The 18,956-nt window shown below is 40.5% G+C and overlaps 1 protein-coding gene across 1 annotated transcript in view; it reads left to right on the top strand.

Annotated features, from left to right (window-relative positions):
* The window catches only part of MYO1D (myosin ID), a 348,608-nt gene that overhangs the window by 84,274 nt on the left and 245,378 nt on the right, over nt 1–18,956 (top strand). Inside the window, exons 2-3 of the mRNA XM_061176850.1 lie at nt 15,512–15,720; nt 17,714–17,807. Coding sequence (XP_061032833.1) covers nt 15,512–15,720; nt 17,714–17,807 — 303 coding nt within the window. The remainder of the gene's footprint in view (nt 1–15,511; nt 15,721–17,713; nt 17,808–18,956) is intronic.

Below are 18,956 nucleotides of genomic sequence, written 5' to 3'. Positions count from 1 at the left end.
CTATCTCTTTAAAATCTTTTTCTTGATTTTAAATTGGGCAGTAGAGCATGTGGTCCCCTGGCAATGTTTGCCCACCGGGACAGGTAAGGATTTCTGGCTGCCCTCTCTGTTTTCTTTCTTTTTTTTTTTTAATCTTATTTTTATTTTTTAAATTTTATTGAAGTATAGTCAGTTTACAGTGTTGTGTTAGTTTCAGGTGTACAGTTGCATCAGATCTTAATTGCAGCACGCGGGATCTTTCGTTGCAGCGCTCGGGGTTCTCTCTAGTTGTGGCACGCAGGCTCCAGAGCGCATGGACTCTGTAGTTGCGGCGCACGGGCTTAGTTGCCCCATGGCATGTGGGATCTTAGTTCCCTGACCAGGGATCAAACCTGCGTCCCCTGCATTGCAAGGCGGATTCTTTACCACTGGACCACCAGGGAAGTCCCCCCTCTCTGTTTTCTTAATACTCTCCCACCCTCTGTGGTGTTCCCTTTGTGTCCAAGGGATCAGATTTAATTAGATTGTGAGAGAAAGAAGAGGAACGTCTTCAGTTGGCTGTCTCTCAGGAATTAGCCTGTCTAAATCCCGGCCACCTCCTAAAATTCTGCTCTTCTTCCACTGTCCCCGTTCTCATTCATAAGCAGCATCGCGGTCTGCTCAGCTGTGGATGTGAGAAGGCTCGACCCCTCCCTCTTTCTCACCTCTCACATCCAGTCTGAGTCATCCTGTCTCATCAGTTCTGCATCTGCGCTTCAAGCCTGTCTGCTGCTCCATCTCTCCACCGCTGTGTCCCAACCAAAGCCCTGGTCATCCCTTCCTGGGGCTAATGCAGAAGCATCCTCACTGCTCCACCACCAGGCACTCAATCTTTTCCAGCCCGTGGTCAGAGGGGGCTTGCAAAAAAGCAAATGTGATCAATACTTACAACCCTGCCCTTGAGATAAAGCCCAAAACCCCTACGATGTGCCTGCAAGGCTTGCATACTCTAGCCTCTCCCCTCACGCCCCTGACGTCACTGTCCCCTTGCTCTCTCTGCTGTGGTCACATTGTCCCGCTCTGGATTCCCCAGGCTCGTGTTCTCCCCTCCACCCAGGCAGTGTATATTCTGTTGCCTCTTCCCCACACCCCTGCTGAGCGCTGTCCTTCTCGTTACCCTGCACTGCGGCGGGGACAGGTCTGCCTGTTTGTTCCTCCACCCATGGCTCCCAGCACAGTGCTTAGAACATGGGCACTAATAATGATTTATTGAATGAATGAATGCAAATAAAATTAAAGACAGCAGTAAGAACATTTAAAGTTACTATTTCTCTACAAGGAATGCCTTACTATATAATAGAAATGTGTTTTGAAAAAGCAATCATAATCTTAAAAGGTATATATCAAAAATAAATTATTTCCATTGGGAGGGGAGGGAAGGGAAGGGAAGGGAAAGGAGGAAGGAAGGGGAGAAAAGGAAGGTAGGGAGGGAGGGAGGAAGGGAGGAAGGAAATGAATGAATGAATGAATAATTCAGCCAGGCATCTCCAGACCACACTTTCTGGTTGACTACCTTTGGTGTTGCTCATATGAAGAGACGTTACTCTGGAGAAGAAAACCAAGAGATGAACTCAGGAAGTCTGTAAAACCACTGCCAGTGGCCCTAGCTAGTTTCCTATATCCTGTGAAAAGCCTAAACGTTTTTATGGAGGGGTTTTGGCTTAAGAGGGTCCGTCCTAGAAGAACGCTTTCTGTCCATGATGCCTAGCTGGATCACGATTCATTCCACTAACAAAAGTGACCCTTGCCTGAGGATAAACGCAGCGCAGCACAGATGCAGCAAGCAGGACACTGGGACCTGAGCGGGGGAAGGACACTTCCTGCCATTCAGAGGGCTGGCGGTGCTGCTCACGGTAAAAATAGGACCTGGTCTTCTGCACTGCGTGCCAGTAGTGTGCCTCGGGGTCCGTGGTGGAGTGTCTCATTTCTTATCACGGTCCTGGGAGGTGAGGTGGATACTAGCATTGTCCCACCTTCCAGATGAAGAAAGACCCTCTCTAGCAGAGAGGTAAGATCACTTGCCCGTTATCATAGAGCTGGTTGGTGCTAAACCGCCATCAGGTTGCAGAGCACGCTTTCTTAATGCGCCCTCCTGTCTGCTGTGAGGGTCCAGGGAGGCCTTGCGCTGCACTGGTGGGCTGAGGTGGTACTGCTCAAGCCTGCTCTTCCAGGACTGCAGTGTGTTAATAAAAAGTCAACATCGAGCATCCATCCTATCTCAGATGCTCTTAAGGCAGTGTAAACCAAGAGATGCCTAGAATTACCTATATGGAGGCTGTATAATCACATAAATAACTTAAATATCAAGTAATTTAATTTTTAGGATGCCTTCTTTGAACCTTCCCACTGCTAGAGATGGATTAGGTATCTTTTCTCTAAGCTTCCATAGCATCCTTTCTATCTCGTTGTTGCCTTAAATCTTTTCTTAAACAGCATGTGTGTGTGTATCTGTGTGTCTGTATCTGTGTGTGTGTGAGAGAGAGAGAGAAAGAGAAGGAGGGAGGGAGGGAAGAAGGGAATGATTTAAAAAATTATGTAATTTTTAAACTCTCTTTCATTATGCTTACCACATGGCCTTGTCTGTTTATGTAAACCTTTTAGTACAACAATGCCATGCCTTATTCTTTGTAACTCAGGCTCCTGGCATAGTGCCTGGCACACAGCACTTATTAGTTCTACTCACATGTTTATGAACACACACAAACAGCAACTAGCAGAGCAGGATTCAAACCCAGGGCTCCAGGGCCGTATAACTCTAAAGCTCGTAATCTTTCCAGCGTAGTCCCTGCCCATCTCAGGAACATACGGTAACAAAGGGGATAAAACAAATTGACTCCATCACATTGAGACCATGATTTTGCCAGAAGCAGAAACAAGATGCCTTCACCCTTGGGAGAGATTCTCCCCTAAGAACTGGGGGAGGTGAACTGAGCCATATTAAAGTTGGCAGTAAGCTAATGAGTGTTGCATAAGTTTGGTACACCAGTAAAGAAAGGGGTCAAAGTTTTGTGTACTTTGAAAATAAAACTGCAATATAGTCTGTCCTTTTGAAACGGGCCAGCATCATTGGTTGAAAAAACCCACACCCAGGAAACAGAAATCTCATAGATTGTAAGTGGAAGTATAAATTGCTGCAACCTCTTTGGAAAATAATCTGGCAATAATTCATAAATTTAAATTGCAGATAATCCTCTGAATTACCAATTTCAATTCTAGAAATGTTTTCTACAAGTGTATATACACATATGCACAAAGAAATATATGCCATTATATATATAGTTGCATTGTTCATAGTAACAAATGATTGGTAATAATCAATTAAATATTTTATTGTATATTCACCCATGAAATGAAGTACTATACAGGCATTAAAAATGAGGCTTTTCTCTATTTACTTACATGAAGCCATTGCCAAGATATATATTTTTTTAATTAGAGAGACAAAAGTCATCCATGGAAAAAACTACATGAATGCATATGTGTGTGTATGCCTAAACTATTTCTAGAAGAATTCACAGGAGACCAGTGGCAGTGGTTACCTCTGATGAGGGAAGCTGTGGCAGAGATGAGAGAAATACTTTTCACTACCTATTCATTGATATCTTTTGAATCTTTTACTAAGAGTCTGTATTGCCTATTCAAAAGTAATAAATTAATAAAATTTAAACCTACTATATAAGGAAGCATGGAAGTTGGATTTTTATTAGCAACTTTTAATTTTGATATAATTTCAAATTTATAGAAAATTTTCAAGAATACTACAAGAAACTTCCTAGGAGTATACCTTGCATTTAGTTGTTATCTCTTTCTCTTTTTTTTTGTCTTTCGGCCACGCTGCATGGCTTGTGGGTTCTTAGTTCCCCAACCAGGGATCGAACCCATGCCCTCAGCAGTGAAGGAAATGGAGTCCTAACCACTGGACCGCCAGGGAGTTCCTGTTGTATCTCTTCTAATCTGGACTGTTATTCAGCATTTGTCTGTTTTCTTGACTGTGAAGTTTTCCACTTATTTTGTAGACTGTCCTTCAATTTAGGGTTGTTTTCTGTTTCCTCCTGATTAGATTCGGGTTGTGTGTTTTCGGCAGACACCACAGAAGTGATGGCTGTGTCCTCACTGCCTTCTACCAGGAGGAACTGTCTTTCTCTGGGTTCTCAGCCCCGAGGCTACAGGAGACACAGCTCTCCTTCAGGGCACACATAGAAGCTTTCAGGTCATTTCATGGCTCTTAAGCTGGGAACTTGAATCCCTGAGGTCATCCTTTTCATTCACCACTTTGTCCAGGGACATTAGGACCTCCCAGCCAACTTCCTATACTTGTTACTTTTCCAAGAATGTTTGAAAATATCATATATAGTCACCCAGCTCTTTGTTTCTTACCAAGGTTGATTAGGAGTATCCAATGGAGATTTTTTTTTTAGGCGAGTTTATTTTTATTTATTTATTTACATTTTGGCCATGCCTCACGGCATGTGGGATCTTAGTTTCCTGACCAGGGATCGAACCCGTGCCCCCTGCAGTGAAAGTTTGGAGTCCTAACCACTGGACCGCCAGGGAAGTCCCCACGATGGAGATATTGATGTATCTCTATGGCCAGATCACACCATGGACTATCAGTGCTCTCTTTACTACTAGAAATAGAGTCATTAGTGGCTGTAAATCTAATCATATTAGAGACCCAATTCCAGAACCCCCAGAACCAGTTCAGAAAACTCATCCTGAAACGGGAACCTTCCTGCATTGTTGGTGGGAATGTAAATTGATACAGCCACTATGGAGAACAGTATGGAGGTTCCTTAAAAAAATAAAAAGAGAACTACCATATGACCCAGCAGTCCCACTACTGGGCACATACCCTGAGAAAACCATAATTCAAAAAGAGACATGTACCACGATGTTCATTGCAGCACTGTTTACAATAGCCAGGACACGGAAGTAACCTAAATGTCCATCAATAGATGAATGGATAAAGAAGATGTGGCACATATATACAATGGAGTATTACTCAGCCATAAAAAGAAATGAAATTGAGTTATTTGTAGTGAGGTGGATGGACCTAGAGTCTGTCATACAGAGTGAAGTAAGTCAGAAAGAGAAAAATAAATACCGTATGCTAACACATATATATGGAATCTAAAAAAGCAGTACTGATGAACCTAGTGGCAGGGCAGGAATAAAGATGCAGACGTAGAGAATGGACTTGAGGATATGGGGAGGGGGAAGGGTAAGCTGGGACGAAGTGAGAGAGTGGCATGGACATATATACACTACCAAATGTAAAATAGCTAGCTAGTGGGAAGCAGCCACATAGCACAGGGAGATCAGCTTGGTGCTTTGTGTCGACCTAGAGGGGTGGGATAGGGAGAGTGGGAGGGAGGCGCAAGAGGGAGGGGATATGGGGATGTATGTATACATATAGCTGATTCACTTTGTTGTGCAGCAGAAACTAACACAACATTGTAAAGCAGTTATACTCCAAGAAAGATGTGGGGGGGAAAAAAAAACTCATCCTTAAAATTCTGTTCCTCTGGAACCACTCTTGGTACCAAAATCTGTGCTAGTTTAGGTTACCCAGAGAAACAGAACCAAAAGGATAAGAGTGTGTGTGTGTGCGTGTGTGTGTGTGTGTGTGTGTGTGTATAAACAGTTTTTGGCTTATGTAATTTTGGACACTGTGAAGTCCAGGACCTGCAGTCGGCAAGCAAGAGACCCAAGACAGCCGATGGTGTAAATTCTAATCTGAGTGTGTACTAAGGCAGGAGACCTATGTCCCAGCCAGCTCAAAGACAGCCAGGCAGAAAGGATGCCTTCTTACCTGTTTATTCTAATCAGGCCTTCGATGGTTGGATGAGGCTCACACATTGGGGAGGGCACTCTGCTTTGCTCGGTCTACTGATTCTAATGTAATCTCAACTAAAATGACCCTCACAAACACACCCAGAATAATGTTTGACCAAACGTCTGGGCACCCCGTGGCCCAGTCAACTTGACATATCAGATTAACCACCACAGGCACGTGCGTTCGTTTGTTTCAATATTGGTGATATTAATTTTGATCAGTTGGTTTAAGTGGCTATAAGGTTTCTCCACTAAAAATTATTATCTTTCCCTTTTGTAATTAATAAGTGATTTGTGGGGAGATCCTTTGAGTCTGTGTAAATATCCTCTTCCTAGTCACACTTTCAACTCCTTGTTTAGCATACATGGATCATTTTCTAACTCACATCATTCCTTCTGTATTTCTTAAGTGGCATTCCACTCTAAAGAAGGGCTTTTCCTTCTCTTACTTATTTCTTTTTTACATTGGTGTGGACTCATAGATTCTTATTTTATCCAAAGGATTATAATGTTCCTAACCTTACTTATTTTAATGCTCATATGGTCCTAGATTTGGCCAGGAGCCCATTCAAGCTGGCTGCTCTGGCCTTTTGACATGTCCCCATTGTTCCTTGAGTACTTCCCTACTTTCTGGCTCAACATGCTATTCCAGTTTCATCTTCTATTTTCCCTGTCCAAGCTCTGGAGTCAGCTTTTCCTCCAAGGAACCCTGGGTCCTTTTAGTTAAGAAGGACGGTATTTATAAGCCAACATCTGGGTGCCGTTGCTTCTAAGCTCTCTCAGCAAACGGAGCTAGGAAATGTATGTGTACATACATCATCCCCCCTTTTATCTCCCATAATCCATAAATTTATACTGAAATCTCCAATTCTAAGTCAACCCCATGTATTTTGTAACTTCCTTCTCTAACAGTGAAAAAAACCTGTCTTGGTTGGAGTAGGTACCGTTCAATCATATTTTCCTGGAATAAAAATTGCTATTTATATCTAGATTATGTGACGTTTCCCACATGAAGGGAAAGATTATTTTATGTTGGGTCATGGGGATATGGCCCATTTTTAACTAGATGACATCTTGCTATATTTAGTACTCCCCCCACCCCAGTTTTTGAAAGTCACACGGAAATAAGAGAAGTGAAACAAAGCATATAAATAGGAAAAAATGGTAAGGATGGCAGGTGATTTAAAGTTTTGCACACCTGATAGCCTGGATTTTCTCTGTAAGTAGAATGTAAAACCATTTTCTGAGAGAGTAGAGGTAGGATAAAGGAATATATTCATTCATTCCTTTATTTTTTCATTCATCAAATATTTAACCACCCCCTATAAGTCCCAGGAGCATGTTGCATGCTGAAGATAAAACAATGATCAAGATAGATATGATCTGTACTCCCCCCCTGGAGACAGACAATAAACAAGAAACTGCTTGTGGTAAATACTATAAAGGAAACAAGTAAGTGTGAGATGATGGGGGTGGGGTGCAGTTTAGACGGGAAAGAATTTGTTTTATTCTCAGCCAGAGCACACAGTGACCAGGAGTAGTTGGCATGAGATGGGCCAGTATCTCAATATCAGATTGGCCTGACGTTGAGGTTTTCCACGGAAGATATTTAAGGATAGGAATGAGTAGTTAGATTTATATTTTCAGATCATGCTTCCTGCTGTATGGAGATTGAAAGGGGTCAGACCAATTAAGACGATACCTATGATGGGGAAGATACCTGTGACTCCATATTCTTGCTAAGATTGTTCACTATAAAACTCTTGATCTGTAGGTGAAAAATTGTATCATATTGTTGGTTGGATTTGCATTTCCTTAAATGTAAGTGAAATTGAGACACATTTTCATGGAATTTATTTTGGTATAACTAGTTGCATCAGGTTCCTAGAGTTGCTGCAACAAATTACAACAAACTGGGTGGCTTAAAGCAGTGGGCATTTATTGTCTCACAGTTCTGAAGGCTAGAAGTCCAAAATGAAGGTGTCAGCCGGCCATGCTTTCCTCTGAAACCTGTAGAGGAGAAATCCTTCCTTGCCTCCTGCTAGCTTCCAGTGGTGACCATCAGACTGTGGCATTCCTTGGCTGGTAGCTGCATCTGCCTCTGTCATCACAGGGCATCCTCCCTCGGTATCTGTCTGTCTTCACAGTCATTTTCCTCTTCTTGGAAGGATACCAGTCATACTGGATTAGGGCCCGTCTAATGACCTCATCTTGATCACATCTGAAAAACCTTATTTCCAAATAAGGTCACCCTCCCAGGTACCAGGGATTAGGACTTCAACATACCTTTTTGGGGGAACACAATTCAAGCCACCACACTAAAAATCTGCATTTTGTTTTTCCAGGTGGCTAACACTATTTATTGACATTTATTATTGGTATTATTGCTGTTTTGAAATGTCACCACTGCCATATACTAAAGTCCTCAGGAATACCCATTATGTCACCTCCGTTATCTCCCACTTCTAGAATTCCTTCTTTCTATTTTAATTTTGTTTTTCCATTTCTATTTCATTTTGCTTACATTTCTCTACCCCTTCTTCTTGTCCTTGGCTATTTTCAGCAGTGCCCATTCCCCTTTTCTTTGTCTTTTAATGTGACCTTCATTTCTTTGGGGTTTTTTCCTTGAGCTCTTTCAGTTTATCTCCTTTAAAAAAAATGGTTTTAAATATGCTTTTGCTCTTTTTTAACAATGTTTTCTTTGATCTCTTGGTTTATAGGGCTATATTTTCTTTACATTCTTTGCTTTCATGCAGAAATATTTTTTCATAATTTTTCTCCTTTATGGCACACTTTTCTTTTTCGTGGGTATTCTTGATCTGCTTTTTATCTGTCCAATTCTTTGCCTACTTTTTTCCTTTAACATCTTATCATGGGCGCCATTCTGTTTCACTTTTGATTACTGCCATCTTTTTTTTTTTTTTAACATCTTTATTGGTGTATAATTGCTTTACAATAGTGTGTTAGTTTCTGCTTTATAACAAAGTGAATCAGTTATACATATACATATGTTCCCATATCTCTTCCCTCTTGCAACTCCCTCCCTCCCACCCTCCCTATCCCACCCCCCTAGGTGGTCACAAAGCACCGAGCTGATCTCCCTGTGCTATGCGGTTGCTTCCCACTAGCTGTCTATTTTACGTTTGGTAGTGTATATATGTCCATGCCACTCTCTCACTTTGTCCCAGCTTACCCTTCCCCCTCCCCGTGTCCTCAAGTCCATTCTCTAGTAGGTCTGTGTCTTTATTCCCGTCTTGCCACTAGGTTCTTCATGACCTTTTTTTTTTTTTCCTTAGATTCCATATATATGTGTTAGCATACAGTATTTGTTTTTCTCTTTCTGACTTACTTCACTCTGTATGACAGACTCTAACTCCATCCACCTACAACCAAGATTACTCATACTGCCATCTTTGAATAGGTGTGTTTCATTCTGGGTTGGTTAGTTGCTGAAAGATAGTGTGTAGAAGGACCAGTAGATCGCTGAGTTTGGGATCTGTTATTTCTAGACTCCTTCTCACCAACACTCTGCCCTGAAATGGCAAGAAGTTTGCTTGACTAGCAAGCAGGTCCCATACGTACGCCATGAGACTCCTGGGAGGTGAGTTAGCATTACCTCTTTTCATTTATGAAGATCACCTGCCATAGAGCAGTTGTATCTACTTTTTCATTTTCTCCTCTCCATTCTGACAGTCTGCTTTTTTGCAAAAACATATTGAATAATTTCTACTCATTTATTCACGTAGCTCCACCTTGCAGCTATTCAGAAGTGTCAAATGGGACCCATTTTGTTCCGCAGCCACCTGCATCCTGAGACCCTGGCATTCTTTTCAAAAGACAGTTGCCTTGGCCACTTAGGAACTGCAGCCACTTCTGGAGGACTTGCCTGGGCTTTGCAGAGGCACACGCTCACTCTAGGCAGCCTTCTTCCATGAGGGCTCGTTTTCCAACACTTCACACCCTTTCTTCACAGACTGTGTTTCCGAGTTGTAGCTAGTTTTCTGTTTCCTCATAGGTAAAGTTTTCTTTTCTGGTTTTATTTTGTCTTGTTGATTATCAGAGGTTAGAGTAGGACTAAGGTATCATTACTCCAACCTCCTTAAATGGGCATCCCTTAGGTGGTATATGAAGTTGATACTGGACCCAACCCTAGAGAACTTGAGTGTTTAGAGATCTTTAGGAAAGAGGAGCCAGCAAAGGAGACTGAGGAGGAAAACCCAGAGAATGTGGCCTCACAGAAGCCAAGAAAGAATGTGGGGAGGAAATAGGAGTCAATGTCAGATGCTGCTGGGACACCAGTAAGTTGAGGACAGTCAGCCAGTGGATTTAGCAGTTTCATTGGGAACTTGCTTTGGGAAGTTTGATCAAGGTTTACTGAAGCGCTGGACAGGAACCCAGATTGGAGTTGGTTGAGGAGATGATGGAAGACAAAAAAAAAAAAAGAAAAATGGCATGTGTAGGTGAACATTCCTGAGAAATGCAAACATTCAAAGCAATTTAAGATTGCCTTCGCATTGAAAAGGGGAAGAAAACAGGCCAAATCGATGTGGTTAAGCATCACCTATTTGAAAACGTATGTTCTCATGAAATAAATAGTACTTATTCATGAATAAAAATATTATTAAGTAAATAGTAGACTATTCACAGATAATTTTCCTCCTGGTGATAGAGTCCATATAGTTTAAGAAGGGTAATACAGTCAAGGGTAATACTGAATTCTGTTCATGGGTGAACTTAGAGTCCTCGGGAGTACATTTTGGAATCTCATCATCCAAAATAAATTCCTTTTTCTCTTCCACCCGACTATCAAAAGTTAAATATAGTTTTGTCTCTCGTGTTCAGCAAGTGTTCAAATTCTGCCCACTCTGCCTTTGAAACAACTCAAATTTCTCTTTCTCTCATTTCTACTGTTGTTCCTTTCATTGAGGCCCAGCCTTATTGATCTCTTTAGCTAGAAAAGTCTTCACTTTTTTTCTTGTTTCCAGTCACATCAAATTTAGACTTCCTCAATCTGGTTTTCAAAGCCTATCGTGTCATAAAATAACCTAAGTGTCCATCAGGGAATGAATGGATAAAGAAGATGTGGTACATATATACAGTGGAATACTATTCAGCCATTTAAAAAAAGAAAGAAATCTTGCCATTTGTGAAATGAGGGCGTTATGCTGAGTGAAATAAGTCAGAGAGAAAAACAAATACCGTACTATCTCACTTATATGTGTAATCTTAAAAAAAAAACACAAAAACCCAAGCTCATAGATACAGAGAACAGATTGGTGATCGCCAGAGGTGGGAGTTGGGGCGGGGGGGGGGATGGGAAATGGGTGAAGGGAGTCAAAAGGTACAAACTTCCAGTCATAAATAAGTCATGGGGATGTAATGTACAGCATGGTGACTAGAGTTAATAACACCGTGTTGCCTATTTGAAAGTTGCTAAGAGAGTAGACCTTAAAAATTCTCATCACAAGAAAATATCTGTAACTTTGTATAGTGACAGATGTTAACTAGACTTATTGTGGTGACCATTTCACAGTATATACAAATATTGAACCATTACGCTGTACGCCTGAAACAAATATAATGTTGCATGTCAATTATACCTCAGTTTTTTTTAAAAAGCCTGTCATATCAAATCTGACTCCCTCCTACTTTTCCAACTGTTCCCTGACATTCCCTAGTACAGGTTTTCTGCTCTGGTTAGGCCAGCCTCCTTCCCGTACTTCTAATCTTGCCACATGGTTCTGCCTTCATGCTTAAGTTCATGTTCGCAATTAGCACTTCATTATCTTTAGGATTGTTTTGTGTGTTGCCCCACCCCCAGTGTCATACTTCTCTGTAGGGTTGTACACATAGTCTGTCCATGTCTGATCTGAGGGAGCTGCGTACATCTTGACTTATAGGTAATCTTTTATAGAAGCACATGTGCAAATTAACGAGGCTATGTTTTTAAAAAAATAAATGTTTCAGGGACTTCCCTGGTGGCGCAGTTGTTAAGAACTCTGCACTCCCAACGCAGGGGGCCCTGGTTCGATCCCTGGTCAGGGAACTAGGTCCCACACGCCTGCCGCAACTAAGAGTTCACCTGCCACAATTAAGGAGCCCACCTGCCGCAGCTAAGACCGGAAGCAACCAAATAAATAAATAAATAATTTTAAAATAATAATAATAGATGTTTCAGAATTGATGTACAAAAGACTATTGTTCTCCAGAGGCATAACCTTGGTATTTTCTCCATTGCTACTCACTAATTCAAAAACTTTTTAGAACCTCTTTGTTTCATTCAGAAGCCGGTGAAAATATCCAGTGCATTCAATACATATTTTTAATAAACTCCTTAAAGAAATTGTTTTAAAAATCAATTGCTGTTAAGCTATTTTCACTATTTGGGAAGTTTCAAAGGGAAAAAAAAAATCTGAACAGAGCGAAGACTATAGTAGCCCTAGTGTTGGGGATGGGTACCAAGAATGGCTTCCTCGAGGAGCTGAGTTTCAGGCTTTTGAAGAAGGAGTGAGAATCTGCCAAGCAGAGGGGGGAAGAAGAGGCAGGTGGAGAAGGGCATTCTAGGCAGAATGGACCCCATGGGCAAACCATGCAGGCATGGTGGCCTTGGGAACTGGAACTAGCTCATTAACGTGAGAGCAAGAGTGACATGGGCTGGAGGGGTGGGAGTGGGGTTGATGTGTGGAAGTGTGTGGAGTTAGGAGGGTCCAGTGGAGAGAAATGTGGAGGCCAGAACACAAAAGACTTGTGTGCCCTACTGTAGTTTGTATATTACCCTTCAGGGTTCCATATCAGAAGGAGTTTGTTGTGATCTTCTTTGCCACCATGGTACCTGCTTTTAGTATCTTACCTATCACACTATGTCATTATTATTTATTTATAATACTTCCCTGTTCTTTATTCCTTTTTTAATCCCCAGGGTCAGACCCAGTGCCTGGCACAAAGTAGATATTGAATAATGAATTATAAAATTTATGAAACCTGGAATATTTCAACTATGCAGAATGAATGATAAGTTTGTCATAAAAGGTTTGCACACAGAGGTCCTAGAAATGCCTTCCTTGGTCTCTTGTAAGAGATGGTATCACGCATTTGTCATCTAGGATAATTACTGACATTCCTCCTAGAGGCAAACCAAAGAGGTGAGGATCACCTAAGTGCTTGCTTACTTCATACCCTGAGGCTCTCCAAAGCAAAGGGAAATCTTGGGTTGGTGTTAAGGTGTATGCTGACACCATCTAGTGGTGATTTTGAGACCTAACCGAATTGAAGGTTTCGTCTTTAACAACCAAACTTTTGCTGAAACATTGTATTTGATGTCGTATTTTGTTAAGCCTTTGCCACTGTCTTCAAGTTCATAGCTACTCAGTGGATGGTTTTATCTATTGTGTTTTACAAAGATGCTCAGAAGTTTTGATAAACAAAACATTCTATTTGAAATAAAATGGAATTTCAGAGAAAGTACATGATTGGACGGACCTGGAATCTTAGAACAACATTCTAATCTCATATGTTATTTGCTGTCTCTTAGTCACAGAGTTCCAGACTCATGAGGCAATTTTTTTATCCTAACATCCTTCTCCTTCTCTTTACTTTTCTGTTTGGACAGTGTTTTTTAAACTAAAGAATTTTGTCCTTTCAATTCTTATCTTTGAAGATAGCTGTCGAGCATGTCCTTCAAATTTTCAGGTTAAGCCAGAAAGGCTTAGCTTCTTATTATTTTTGTGGGTCTTTGAACATGAGTTATGTAGACGTTTTGCTTGTGACTCGTGTTGGTTGACAGCTGAGGCAGGGAATCGAATTAGGATCACTGCGTTAATTCCTCGCCTGTAGGGATTGCTGTGATTTTCGTAGCAATGTTAATAAAATAAAAGCATTCATTAAAAATCTCCTTCATGCAGAACGTAATTGGATGCATAAGATTAATTGCTTTTTTTTTTTTAAGTACTCAATGCCAGAGGGAGGGAAGGGTATAATTATCACCATTTTACAGGTGAAGGAGGCTGAAACTCATGCTTTCATAGGCTCGCTGCTCTTAAGTTTGCAGTGTGAGCCTTTGGACTCAGGTGTCAAGGATTCCAGGGTAGGTGCATTTAGCTACCATGTAAACTTTCTGTCCAACAATGGGGAGGATGCCTTGGAAAACCACAGGAGAAAAATGCACAGAAAACCTTAATGTGGTCAGTAACTCTTATTTAAACATACACTAACTACTTGATAAAAATCTTGGTCTTAATTTATTGTTGACATTATCAGCATGTTTGTTTCCACTCCTAATTATAGCTGACAGCCTTCATTCCAGTGTAAAGGGAGTTTAAGGGTCTTGCCCTTTGGTCTCAAATGCTTTAGTTATTTCTCTGCTTCAGTGACCCTACAACAGGAGTGCTCAGAGACCCGGCCGCTGTCCATGGACCAGCATTCTCCCATCCCGGTGCTCCCTTCTCCCAGCTCTTGGAAGCAAGCTCTCTCTGCCTGTGCCTCTCGGCAGGTGGAGAGTGTAGTGGCAGCCACTTGTGTAGAAACGTCCGTTTGGGTGTTGGCCTCGCTCTGGTTCATACGTGTTTATATGTGTGAGTTAATGTGTCAATGGTAAATATATATGGGTTTTCTAAATTTTATATTGAATTTTTTCTTTGCAAATATAGACACGTGATTTTGCACAATTGGAGTCATATCATGTATGCTGGGGTTTTTTTTTTAACTCTTTTTTTTCTTAGTTCCTCTGGCTTTCTTCCAACTGCCCACATGGCCTTCCTCCTCATCACCCTACTGTATGTATTTAAAAATACGTAAGACATAATATGCAGCCTTCCATATTTTTCTATGCTCATGTAATCATTTACAAAATATATTTATGTACAATTTATATACATATCATATATATATATATACAGGGTGGATTTTTAGCTTCTCATATGTGTGAGTGGTGGGATCATGTTATACTTTTTAAAATACACATACCTTTCAATCCCGTTCCTGGGAATCCGTTTCACAGAAATAAAGGCACTGATTTGTAAGATTATGTGCCAAAAGTACTTTCTACAATATTGTTCATAAATAGCAGGAAGGATGGGGGGATGATTGAATAAATAAGGGTATATCTGCACTGTGGAATTTTAGGCAGTCATTTTTTTAAAAAGCGTATTCGATTTATTCCAGAAATGTCTCCTCTACCATTCTCTCTGGTATGGATTTTGCTGTTTTTATTCCTTTACTGACATTTTAGTGGGATTTCAAGAGGGAGAAGAAATAAACGTATTTGGACAATTTTCTTTACAACTGAAAATCTGACTAAATGGATTTCAAGACCTGCTCCGGCTTCTGTTATCTTTTCCTCCTAGAGCTCTAAGGTTGTCTTCAACTCTTTTTATTTCTTACCCTTCTGTATTTTGGATATTAGGAAATCCCCAGCCTCCAAAATATTAAATTCTTTCTTCTCTCTTGGCTTATAACCTCTACTGGTCTTTTCTACCAGCAGCATCCAAAGGAACCCAGCCTCAAGCATTATCTCTAAAAGTAAACTCAGAACCGTGAAATGTCAGTTCAGAAATAGTTCCTGGGATGTTTGGATTTTCTTGGAAATAAGAGACTCACAGGAAAGAAGTAGCATCTCTGTATAACCACAGCTCCATCTTCCTTTTCTTTGGCTTCTGTGCAGATTTGAAAAAGGGCGCATCTACACATTCATTGGAGAAGTCGTTGTCTCTGTGAATCCCTACAAGTTGTTGAACATCTATGGGAGAGACACAATCGAGCAGTACAAAGGGCGTGAACTGTACGAGAGACCTCCGCATCTTTTTGCCATCGCCGATGCTGCTTACAAGGCCATGAAGAGGCGATCAAAGGACACTTGCATTGTGATATCAGGTATTTAAGGAGTTCCCTGTACTTCCAAGGTCAATATATATTTAACTTACTTGGTACTCAAGGGTCCGAACAATTGATTAGGTCTTTTTTGAAGTTAAAAGCTTAAATAATTTTATAGGAGGAAAAAAAAAATGTAATGCCAGATTATTTCTATCATTTCTGAGCATCTGCTAATCTTGGTTCATTTACACATTACATATTATGTTTGGATGGACTTCTGGTCAATTTTGTAGGCTGAGGTGACATGGGAAATTCATCCTCCCATCTCAAACACGGAAAACTACTGGATAAAAATGTAACAGAAATTATTTTAAATAATCACAGAATGAAACCAGGAAAATGAAATCCTGAGGTACCAAAAAGGAAGAATGAACTCCAAGTCAGACTGGTGAACGGGAGCTAGTGACCAGGGACATACAGAGGCCTGGGGGCTGGAAACAGGCTCTCAGACCTGGGGGCCAGAGCTTTAAAGGCCGCAGAGGGGGAGTCAGGTGACAGACCCTGGGTGCCCAAGTACAGGAGCCAAGCCCTCTGTGTAAAGCTGAGCTCTTCAAGGAATCTTGTGTAGTGAGTTGGGAACAAGAAAATACCTGCCCACTGACCCAGGATACCCTCTCCCAAACTGTGGGACTTTTTTTTCGTGCTAATAATACCTCATATTCGCATGAGTGGCTTTATACTTTTACAAGGCTTTGGTGATCTTTATTCCATTTTGGTTATCAGTGCAGCTCTCTGATTGGTAAGTAGGACAGTTGTGTTTCTACTTCACAGATGAGGGTATTAAGGGTCAGAGAAGTGAGGCAACTTAGTGTTGGAGTTGAAGAATTATATCCTAGGGCTACATTTTATTAAAACAAATTTTGAAGGCAGTATTATTGCCTGATTGTAAAAGGTGGCGGGGTGCGGGGGGGAGGCAATTTTACAAGTGTATAAAGTGAAAGCAAAAAGTCCCTTTCCCTTGAATACCTTGTTCCCCCCAAAATTCTAGCAGTAACGCCTGTGAACAATAAAGCATTTATCCTTTTAAACATTTTCTCTGTGTGTGCAAATATGTATAGTCACACATGCATATGTAATTATAAATATAGAATTATAGAATTATGTTATAACTGCTATTACATAACTTGTTTTTCCATTTAACAATGTCCAGTGGACATCTTTTCATTAGAGTACCTATAGAAGTAGTGCATTCTCTAACAGTTGTGTAGTATGCCGTTGAATAGTTGAATCATAATTTATTTACCCAATCCTCTACTGATGGGCATATTATTTTCAGATTTTAGCTATAACACATAGTGTAGTCTGCAGAAATAGTCTGAAAACCTTTGAAGATTATCATTGGATTATATTAGTATTTTTAGTATTTCTAGAGTATAAAATTCTACAAGTGGAGTTTTGGGTCACAAGGGATAAACATTTAAAAATCTGGGTTGATAATTATAAACTTATCCCTCTTCCCCTCCTTATGTCAGTTGTCATGCTTTTTCTGTGACACCATATGTCTGGAGCTTGCTGCTTTTGTTTTGTTTTTTCACTAAAATTTCTCTAATTTTCTGAAAAAATTATTTCATCCCCATTAAGATTTTTTAAAACTCTGCCATAGAAAACAAAGTTATATGAGTTTTGCCGTGGCCACTGTTTGTCACTTTCTTGTTTCTTTTCCAATGGACTTCAGAGTCACTAAGTACTAAGACTTTAAGGAATTAGTTTACCACGTTTTATCCCTCGATATTTTTACTAAGTAAATCTTGATCTGTAATCTGTTATTTTGCTTCTACAATAGTTTTAATTTTTTCAACATGTTCAGACCTGTTAGAACCAATCCCCATATCAAGACAGGATGAAATAACTCAAAAAAAACCCCCAAAAACCAAACAATGAAACATAAGGGATTTCAAATGAATAACTAATGTCAAAACTTGAAATTATTCTATTAAAAATTATTCCTCTTGGTTTAAGTTGTAATCTTAAGCCTTGCACAATTTTTCCCCAGGGGAAAGTGGAGCTGGTAAAACGGAAGCCAGTAAGTACATCATGCAGTACATTGCGGCCATCACCAACCCCAGTCAGAGAGCGGAGATTGAAAGGTAAGGGCAGTCTAACAACGGGAGGAAGTTCTCACTGGAGCTTCATCTTCTATACAGACTTGACTAGGTTAGGCCTAAACTCTGATATGCATGGAGTGTTTATTAATGGTTAAGCTACTTTGATTCCCTTCCTGCATACTGTCCCTGTACTTTTATTTATATCCCTCGATTTCTATATTTGTTTTTAATAGAAAGATACTGCTAAGGTGATTCTGGTCTATCACCGCTGCCTTCAGTGTTATGTGTGCTCAGCAAAGATGTTATACTTACTGGTAGTTGTATTGTTCAAGCTCTCACAGGTTTCTTGCTCTTTCTACTATACCAGCATCTTTTCTAAAGTGTGTTCTACACTCCCTAGAGTGAAAGGGGGACTCTAGGAGGCAGATCCATGCCGTTCCATCATTGCTAGAAGCAGAACCTTGGTATTAGAAGCTCTGAATAGGGTTCATTTCCTGAACGGGTTTCAGGCCACATCATGCTCTGCTCACAGCAAGATGAGTGATAAAGCGGGTACGCACTGTCTGGGGCCCAGTGTTCAGCAGAGTGTCTGGTACGTGGTATTTATGTAGTAAATATGTAAGGAATGAAGGGATGGGTTTTTTAAAAAAAAAAAAAGAAAGTAGGAAGTGTGGCTATAAAGCAACATGACTTGACTTTCTTATGTGGTGTGGACTTTTTGAAGAGGAAAAAGCAAGAGCTTTCCAAAGTTGCTACTTTGAGGCTCAGTATTTATTTACAGAAGAGTCACATTCTGTATATACATCTCAATCTTCAGTTTTATGAATAGAGAGAAAGGAAGCTGGGTTGGTCTGAAAGCAGAGAATTTAGACTAGACTACCCTGCATGGGTAGAATTGGGCTAGATTGCCAGGTCAAAAGAGGTATTTTTCTTAATAGTGATACATCCCCAATTCTGATTCTGACTTTGCAACCTAATAGGACAAGAACAAGGATATAAGTAAGTTTTAAAAATGTCCTTTGGAGCTGAGGAGAGTGACTGGCTGAGAACTAAATTAATTTTATTTCTAAACCCAGTTGGTACAGTGGAGTAAGGCATATTTACATTTACTAGTTTATTTATTTTTTTTATTATTATTTTTTGGCTGCGTTGGGTCTTTGTTGCTGCGCTCAGGCTTTCTCTAGTTGCTGC

The sequence above is a fragment of the Eubalaena glacialis genome, chromosome 19, assembly GCF_028564815.1.
Source record: "Eubalaena glacialis isolate mEubGla1 chromosome 19, mEubGla1.1.hap2.+ XY, whole genome shotgun sequence".
NCBI classification, from domain to species: Eukaryota; Metazoa; Chordata; class Mammalia; order Artiodactyla; family Balaenidae; genus Eubalaena; species Eubalaena glacialis.
Note: the sequence above shows the minus strand (reverse complement) of the source record. Positions and strands in the feature narration are given on the sequence as shown.